The 10,319-nt window shown below is 37.6% G+C and overlaps 1 protein-coding gene across 1 annotated transcript; it reads right to left on the minus strand.

Moving 5' to 3' along the window:
* Nucleotides 1–1,213: 1,213 nt before the first annotated feature.
* ufm1 (ubiquitin-fold modifier 1) lies at nt 1,214–10,037 on the minus strand. The gene is made up of 6 exons (XM_058626501.1): nt 9,878–10,037; nt 9,729–9,785; nt 7,486–7,543; nt 5,188–5,227; nt 3,598–3,630; nt 1,214–1,651 (listed from the first exon to the last, which is right to left on the minus strand). Coding segments are annotated over exons 1-6 (264 nt in total). The 5' UTR covers nt 9,880–10,037; the 3' UTR covers nt 1,214–1,577.
* Nucleotides 10,038–10,319: the final 282 nt, after the last annotated feature.

The raw sequence follows: 10,319 nt of genomic DNA on the forward strand, positions 1-10,319 counted from the left end.
TATTGAAGCGGGCATGCTCCATTATTCTCTTTCGTCCATTTTTCTTTCTTAAGTACGCTTCTTTTCTTTTTACTCGCGTGAAAAATTGCACCGATTCACAAACGACTCAGACCTTGTCAGATCATGAATAATGTGAAAGGGGTAATCAACTGCCCGGGCCTCATTAATCAGTCAGAAAAACAATAAAGCACCCTCCTGCTGCTCTACCTATTTGTCATGCTTTTGTTTTGATTAGGATGAGAATATTCCAGAGGCTTAATGTGAATTTATTTTTGATTTTGAGTTGGGTTTTTTTTCTTATCTAAGGTCACATTCAAGCACTTTTAATGCTCAAGCGTTTCTTTCCCCTTATATAGCCCCTTTAAATGACATATATATACAGTTAAATAGTCTATACTTTAAATCAGGGGTCTCAAACTGTTTAAATTACAATTGTCTACATACACTACTACAACACTTTTTACTTTGAAATGGTGTGCAATGTCATCCTAAATATTTTATCGTAATGGATTATCAGGATATCATTTTAATTTCTAATCACTAAACCCTTCATTTTTCCCCTAATTGTTGGACTTTTTTCACTTGACCCAGCCCCTCCTGACCAGACTAGAAGTTCACTGGTCCCCAGGTCATTTTGGGTTTGAGGCCCCCGCTCTCAATGGTTATTTCACGTTTGAAGTCATTTTAAGAGATGGTGTTATGCTTTGTAAGGATGAGAAATGAAAGAAAAAACTTATTTTTATGTATACAAATGTGTTGCATGTCTCCATCTATGCAAACTTTGCAGATACTGTCGCTATTTGTGAAAGAACTAGTTACAATTTCAAGCACTTTCAAGCACTTGATCAAAAATTCAAGGACTATTCAATCCTTGATAACAAACATTAATATTTTTTTATTTAATTTTTACAAAATGATATGGAGGGGTTATATGGGGTTATTATACTGATATTGATGTGTAAGCTGACAGAGGGCAGCAAAGATCCATGTGGCTGCACAGTGTGTGACAGCTGAACCAACATGTACATACAAATGCAGAATAATCTGGTTTATAACATCTAACAAGTATTTGTTTGTGTGTGTGTGTGTTTGAGGGAAAAACAAAAATGATGCCGCGATAATGGAATCTTGTACTAAACAAAACATTATCTTTTACATTACAACATTCACAATGCTGTAAAAACAAAAGTAAACATTGCAAATAGGCATAAACTGTTAGTCATACCGGTTGTTTATTGTCATTTACAATGATACAAAAAAAAAAGAGGCTAGAACTGTTGATTTTAATTTGCTAAAAATCCATCCCAGGAAGCAGCCGCTGTGTTTGTCTGTATTAATTATTATAATGTGCCATGTCCTGATATTTTGAAGTAATTACAGATTTAAAGTAAAAAAAAAAACAAAAAAAAACAGGCAGGCATGCCAGCGTGAGCACAAGTCATCATCAGATTTAAATATATATATATTTATATTTTCATGTGAGTCACTGTCAGTTGTGGACCAAAAAAATAGAATGATGACACACGCTGAGGAGTTTCCCGGGTCTCGAGTGCTACGCGAGTCGCTTCGCCGCCGCGTCAGTCCTCTCGTCCTCCCACTCTGTCTCTGGGAATGATGCGGAGCTCGGAGCCGTGTTTTAGAAACACATTTCCTGCAACACAGGACGGGGCAGTAGATTATACAGTTTATAATCTGACCTTCAGCAGGGAGACAAAACCACTTCAAAAGATCATTTGTACGCTTCAGAACATTGATACTGCGGATCATTAATAGTTAATAATTAAATTAATTCTTATTACGTATGCAAGTTATTGACCTTTTAGTGCCTTTAATCGATACTTTTCAAGCACTTTGAATGTCTATTTTCAAGCTTTTTCAGCCAATTACAGCTGAGGGAAAATAAATTAAAAGGAAAACACATTTGCTTTATGAATCAAAATGTGTCGCCCATCCATAAGTGCTTTCTACGTCTAATCTAATCTCCATCCAATTATTATGCGAGTCGTCTCTGGTATCTTCCTGTGTCATGTTTGAAATCGGAGTGCGGCGACATCCCTGCAAAGGATTTCAAAGAGGGCAGTCAGACGCACTTAAATTAAAGGGTAAAAAACATTTGCTGGTGCATAATTTCCGGCCTATTTGTGTGTCTATGGTAACCATTTATTAAAAAAAATATATAATAATAAATAATTGATAGCAATTTCACTCATTAGTGAGTGCAGTCAGCCGCCAATCATGCTGGAGTAAATCCTGTTTGAATCAATCTCAGAAGCGTCAGTCAACGTGGACCTCTGCTGTTCAATGTTCAACAGGAAGTGTGTGATATTAGCCGTGTAAAGATGTGGGAAGAGGGAAAAAAAATAACATTTGTTGTGAGATTACGCCTGGGCTTCCCCCGTGTACTCACTACTCATTACTACAAATATGAGGCTGCAGTCGGTGAGAAAAGGTAATCTGACAGGAGGTGTCTGAACTGAGGCATATATATATATATATATATATATATATATATATAAGTTCAGTTGAAAATGAGGACTTACATAAGAAGAAGTGGGCTATAAAAAAAACAGTGATTCACTGAGGCTCAGCGGTAAAGAGTTGATCTGAAGACACAAGTCATCTCTGACTCGAGTGCTCAGTGCATGTTCTTCGCCTCCAGTCAGAGAGCACCTTTTTTTTTTTCTTAATTTAGTTTAACATTAAATGCTACTGAGCCTCTCTACTCATGACTGAGTAAACACCAATTTCATATAAACAACCCTGGACAGGGCTGAGCGATTAAACAGCAATTAGTGAACTGCAAAGAGTGCAATTTAATTGTTCTGTAGTTGATTAATACTTAAATACTAAATTAATTGTCAACTACTTAGAAACACTGATTCCTGACCAAATGATTAGTTGATTACCGTAATCACGAAATGAATTGACGGATGAATCGTTTTTGAAAATAACCGTTAGTTGCAGCTCTAAAACAAACTGCTATTGTGAATCCTTGAGATGGGAAATCCCCAGACCATCCAGGGGTCAACCACGCTGGCGTCCGCTCACATGTGCGGTGCTTCATCGTCTATTTTCCTTTATCGAGATAAAAATGTCCTAAATTGACATCATATTCTATTGGAGAAGAGCTGAAACTCCTGATTGAGACTATAAACTCCTGAGGAGGAGTCGCCCCCTGGTGGCTGACTGCTAATTCCATGCCATTTCTTGGCGTCACTTTTCAAAATAGAAGACGACGATGTTTTTAATGTGCAGTCTGTGGTGAAGCTAATGGTAAATGTTGCTGGATTTATCGAATAAAGCTTGTGTTTCTTTGTGACGCCCACGGATGCCACAGCCTCTAGGAACTTTATCAAAGTAATCTCATTAACTTTATTATTTACGCACTGTCCCCAGCGTTAACATAGCGCATTCTGATGCAGGCTTTATTTAAGCGTCTTTATGAACACCTCGGGTAATTACACAGTCGATGAAAGCACAGTGACACGTAGCAGGGAGCTTAAAAAGCTCGCTTTGGTGTGATAGCACAACAACCAAAAATTAATTATTGTCTAGGAACTATCTTAAGGCAAGCAGCTTTGAACCATAACAACTCACCTGCTGTCTGGGCAGGGTTGATTCCTATTCCATCTGCGGGAATGAAAGAAAAGCAACAACACAATGTAAAATGAACGTACTGTCATGCAAATGAGAGGCACCGAGAGAGGGGGGACAATTTACAGTATCACCATAATGATGTTGCACACCTCGGCAACTAAAAGGGGAGAGCGTGCCTCGGCAGCAGGCGATTGCATTTGAATAAATAACCAGCGACCAGTTCTTATTTCTGCGCTGATAAAAGTGAAATTCATACTTTAGCCGTACGTCAGACAATACAACACAAACACAAGAGTCCACTTTGTTACGACAGCATAATGTGCACAGTTTGGAAAGTTCCTTCGACACACTGCATATGAAAAATATGAAAACTTCCAACAAATTATTGGAAAACTTCCTTCAAGTGATTCATGTGGATGTGGCTGAATCTTTTTGAATAACTTACACATAAAAAAGAAATCCACATATTGGTTACTTGAAAGAGTTCAAACAGCATGAACACAGTTTCATTCAGGAAAGTTCACCGATGCATCCATGATTCAAACATCATTAAATCAATTATGGGAATAATATGGGTGGCAGTAATTTAAGATAAATAGGTGACATATTTCTAAAGATCTTCATTGATTTTATGTTTTATTGAGGCTCTAATCTTGCCGAAGCAATTATAGACAAAGGCTCGTTAGTGTGCCGACTGTGACGAGCCGCATCAGCACTTATTCGATTCCCGCTGGTCGCCAACACCGATCAATACAAGGTGAAGCGGAATTAATAGCAGAAAATGAGCTGCGATTACTTCAAATCTGCTACTCGTCGACTCACACTTGGACGGTAGAATCCCCAAGAAAAGCATTTTTAACCGACTCAATATACGCGTTCATAAATAAGTCATGTATTATCGATCGTACTTCAGTAACGTCAGATATATTTCTCTGTGTCTTCTCGCCATGATTCAAAATACAGGAGCAATATGTCTGTTTATGTAAATAAATAAATAAAAACCGATTGACACTTGAGACCGGACTATTAGAGAGGGGGATTTTGCCTTCAAGGTGGTTTTTCTGAAGCATTTAAAGCACTGAATCAAACTGAACCATGGCTTTCAGATATGTTGCTAGTAGAAAAGCAACATATCTGTGCCGTGCCGTGTCGAGCTGAGCTAGTGGAAACGCACCATACGTACCTCTTACGACCTCATTTCAAAAATACCACACTATCCCTTTCAGTCAAATAATAACATGCACAGTGTAACCGCAGGAGGAGCTTTCACTTACCATTACGATCAGTATCTGATCAAAAGTATTTAATTCAACACCTTATTTAACCAATTACACCCCCTGCCTCCCGGACATTAACATAGTATTTCTGATTCTGATTCCCAGCGTCACATTGCAGTTCAAAGACTGTCAACTGCTCTGTCCTCCTTCCTGCAGCTGACACTTATCTGGATGTCACCACTGAGGTTTTCTCTGGAATAAGATCAATCCTAACGCTACATCGTACTATTAACCATGGCTTTTTACACTTTTAGCATTCTGCTGTAGAAACACACACACACATACACACACTTCCCCCTTCCCCAGAACTCACCATTAGTTATAATTGCACTGGTTGCTGCTGGCACTTTGAACTGTCAACAGAAAATAAATAACAAAACAACAGTTACACTCAAATCCACAATAGTAGGCATGGTTTTACTTTTTTAGATAACTCGGCAGCTCTCAGATATTTTTGGTTAAATAATCAAAAGACATGCTAGAGCCAGATTTAATTCCTAAGTATGAATAAATCATCAAGGCACAGCGCTTCATCCAACGAGTCAGTGCTCTGAAACACACAGGGTTTTTTGGGGTGACAACTAAAAAATAAGAGTTGCAGTTATAGAGTCTTCAAAAATAAATAAATAAATGAATAACTTGGCGAAAAGAGAATGCTGTGTAGTGTTTTGTATTCAGGCTTTTGTCTGCCAACGTTCACGCTCATCAGACACACACAGTGTTGGAGACAGCATAAGGGAAAGATAGCCACGCATGAAATTCTGGGGGAAAATCACTCAACTCGCATCCCACTTCAGTGTTCGACTGAGGTGTTTGAGGTCCGCTGGGATTTGAGGTGAAAAGATAGAGGGATCAGCCTGTCACCAGGGAGACAGAGTGAGAGAAAGCGCTGCGCAGCCACCGACTGCCAGAGACCAGGAGCAGCACAAGTGAGATAAACAGTTTATATCAAGAGGAAAAAGCTGTTCATGGGCTTTTGTTTGAGGAAGCACGGAACTCATGGATAAAGTACAGCTTGGAAAAGGATGCACACATGCACTGTTTGTGCTTCTACATCAGGAGTGCAATCATTAATCAATTAATGGATTACTAAATTAATCAACAACTATTTTGATAGCAGATTTTTTTTATGAAATGAAAAGAACGTTTTCTAATTTCAGCTTCCTAGAAGTGAACTTACTGTTTTCTTTGCTTTCGCGTGACGATAAAAGCGATAATATCTTTGGTTTGTGGACATTGGAGGACGCTGTAACGTGACAGATTAATCGATTACAAAAACTAATCTGCATTAATCAAAAATCACCTCGTTGAATGTCACCAGCCTACAGACAAATAACATGACATTCACTGACACCGATACTGATGTTTATCTAGAATATGATTACTGAAAAATAAACAGCGGAATAAGATACTAAATAAACTCCAATTGAATTTGTGATCATTTAAAGATAAGGTGATAGTGCAGAGGGCTGAACGCCTTTTAAAACTTTTATTTAACTGTTCTTTAAATGTTATTTTTTACAAAAATACATACAAAGCATTGGTATCAGTATCATCTGTTATTATTATTATTATTATTATGTAACATGTATAGCCATATTGTTATTTTAAACACTGGTATCGATTCTTTTATCATTTATGATTTCTAAATCATAAGTAATGTGAGGGTTTTAATGAGGTTATTTGGCAAATGTCAGCTGTTCCTCCGTGTCTTCATGTGACACATTAGCCACTGTTATAATGACCAAAACAGGATGACATTTAAAACATCTGCTAATAAAAGTTCAAATTGGCACCAGCCAGTCACACAAAATTTTACAAACCACTCTGGGAAGTGATCAATCGGCAAAAAACAAAATTAAAAATCGACCGCATCCCAGTGACTGACTGTGTTGGCTTGATAATGGAGGCTCCGACATTAGACGCGGCAAAGCCAGACATCAGAGGTGAAAATGAGGTTCCATCAGTGCGGCGGCTTGCAACAGAAGCACATTAACACCCTGTCTCCACTGTGGAAAATCATCAGCCTGCCACACTGTGCTCTTACAGTGAACTGTGTGTTTATGTGCATAAAACATAACAGATGACAACAGATGTCTGTGGTTGTTCATGGAAAGTGTGTAGCACAAGGGACATTAAACATGCAGACAGCTGTATTGATTTATGTTCTAACAAATTGAGAGAGATGACCGAAGAATGTGGCGGAAAAGCTTGCAATGAGATTTTATTTTAATTTCGTTAAAAGGTCATGTTTAATTACTGATGCCCGAGTCTGCCTTTTCGCAAGCTTTGCTGGCCACATAGAAATCAGAACCTGATGGATACTAGTTCCCATACTGAAATCACTATCCAAGAGTAAAACACAAACATACATGAGTATGTATTTAATCCTGTTTTGATTTGACATCTTATTTTACGTCTTAGATTTGCTTTGAAACATAAATATAGTGGTAATTGTGACAAAGTTATATGTACTTAGAGGATGGAAAACAATAATGACACTATAAATGACCTCAAACATGTACAAACAATTGCAACTAGATATTTGTCCACATTTCACGTCCTGTTTAGTCACTGGTAGGTTAGAAAAGTAAACAAATCATAAGCTTACCTCCTCAGCTGCAAACTTCAACACTGCGGTGAACGGCGTGCTATCTGGGACACTGAGTCTGTAACAAAACAACATATTTTTCTTATGAAAGCAGGAATTAACCTATTGAACCAGGTTTCGAGCAGCACACATCTGGACTGCTTCATTGTCAGCTGTGGAGTTGTTGAGGTGAAAATGTCTGAGTGTAAGATTTCTTCTGTTACAGGATACTTATCCCATATATGGACAAAATGCTTTTTAGTTTCATGCTTCTCCATCGAATCTTTCAGAAACTCTCAGCAGGGAGTGAACGACTGTGTATTAAAATGGACATAGGCTTCTGTTTGCAAAAAGAAACTCCCAGTTTGAAGATTACAAATTAGCAATTTGACCGACGCCATCTGCAGGTATTGCAAACAGGCACGATACCAGCTGTCAATCACACTGGTGTCCACTCATGCACCTTTATCATCTGTGTATTTGCCTCTAAATGGGATCATACTTTACAAAACTGACATCATATCAAAATCTGCTACCTCACTCATGTTTCAGAGAACCAGTGATAATTATTTAACCTGAAGTTCACTATTGTCTCACTTTACTAGCATAACTGTTATGATTCAGCCTTCCCTCGGTTCAGCTGTGATGCAAGACACATCACTCTGTCTCTTCACAGAGTCAAGTGGAGCAGGCTGAATCAGCATTGTCTGAACTCATTTGACAGTTGCTTGAATATAGTGGGTTATTTAAAAGTCATGCGCTACAGTTTTAACTCCACATGAAAAAGTTTGCTGACGTTATAAATCAAGTGAGAAGTAGGTTAATTTCCCATATAGTTCCAGTCAAAGTAAGTTATATTTGTAACCTGCAGAGTCGCCTCAGAGTGACCAACTGCTACTTCTGTCTGACACACCACCTGGGCGTTTCTTTTCAAACTACGTCCATTTTAATAAACAGTGTATTTGCAACTGACAGATTACAGTGTGTACTGTGAATGTGATTAGTGATTATAAAATGAAAACGCTGAACAGACGCGTAGTCCTCTGCCAGACTTAATGATACTTCATTAGCTGTCATTATAATCAAAAAGCTGAGCATTTTAAGGTTAGAATAATCAGCATGGTGCCACCATTATTCAGCTAAGAGGAAAATGGCTGCGGAAAAAAATGACCCACAAATGTTTAACTGGCATTTTTGTCATTTGTGTCAATATTGTTTGACCTATTGGGAATATGATCTTTTTGAGGAATGTGTCTCATCAATAACATGCACAAGAGACGTATTTTTTTAAAAAAGGATCCAAAACTAGTCTCTGAGTGAACACCTTATTGATGGAAACCTCCAGAGCCTCCAAAGCACACACTCTTGATACTTTATAAATACTATATAGAGTCAGGCAGGAAAAATAAAGTGTACCAAGCTGAGCTTTCAAGGTTTACCACAATTCAGTATTCATGAGATGTTTTCGACATGTGAGAAGGAGATAATAGAGCTTAGAAGTACAGAAGAAACAACACCAATTAGCCACAATATTAAAAGAGGTGAGTGATTTTACTGTTGTTGTAAATATGTTGTGATAGCTGGACAAACTGAACCTAAAAAACAAATATAATCGATTAACCAGTTACCAGCTTTAATGTTGGGGGTGGTACATGAGTGAAAGCTTGATACTTTACCTAAGAAACAATATACATATATAATAATATTACAAGGTCCACCACACGTGATGTTCAGTCATGTCTGTGATTTGATTTAACAATAGGTTAATCTCCCGTACTTCTTTATATTTCCACATACAGTTTTTTTTTTCAAAAATGTATTGCCATTTCAACATGCTCAATATATTATAGGCCACTTTATACTACTTAATGACTGGGATTGTGTCACAAGAATCAGTGTTGTCACACAGATCAATAATGATCTCAACGGCACATGTGTAAGTAAAGGCTGGTTGTCAGGTCCATTTAATGCAGTTCTAGCCCTGATAACATACATAATAACAATAACAATAACAATAATAACCTATTTACAATGTGATGATAGTTGTTGACATCTGTTGGTGAATCACACTAACAGATGTTCCCTCTTCTCCCATAGTTTCTGTAGCTCTCGTCAAAACACACCATCGTAGGTTTACACAGCGGAAAAACAAGAATTTGTGGTTACAGCAAGACAAATCTAGTGTCCAGTAAATCATTTAATAAAGAATAAAAACGTGTAACGGTATGAGGCAGTGTCTGCTGCTGAGCTGTCAGAGTACTCACACTTTGTATGGCAGCCGGGGATCCGACGTCAGCGTGATTTTAAACGTTACTTTAGACCTAAAGACCAAAACAAAATGAATTTTATCAACATCGTTATGCTCAATAATTACATCCGGTGACATTTTAAACAAAACATGGTTAATACTCACATTTTTATGAGGCGGCTCCGTTAGCTCACTGTTTATCCTAACCCGGAAGTCCGAAGGACCCACAATATACACGTCATCCACTTAGTGATATTATTTTTGCCTTATTTAAGCCGTTTGCGGTTTTTATAAAAAAAATGTTTACTGTTGTTTAAAAAATCCAGCAATTATGGTCACAAATAATGTATTAGAAATAAATAAATAAAAAGCGCTAAAATGGACAGGCATTCACGCTAAACTACTAATATTTGCCGTAATTGACAACGGTAAGGCGCACTCACATTTGGCAGCCTTTTCAATGGAAGATGAACTGAACTTGCACCAAGGATGTGTTGTTATTATGTATACTTTACAATTGTATATGGTATAAGTATACAAAAGTAAATAAGTATAAAAATCATGAAACATCTGATATTGTACTGAGAATGTAGGTGAATATATATAT

This window comes from Solea solea, chromosome 4 (genome assembly GCF_958295425.1).
Source record: "Solea solea chromosome 4, fSolSol10.1, whole genome shotgun sequence".
Taxonomy (NCBI): domain Eukaryota; kingdom Metazoa; phylum Chordata; class Actinopteri; order Pleuronectiformes; family Soleidae; genus Solea; species Solea solea.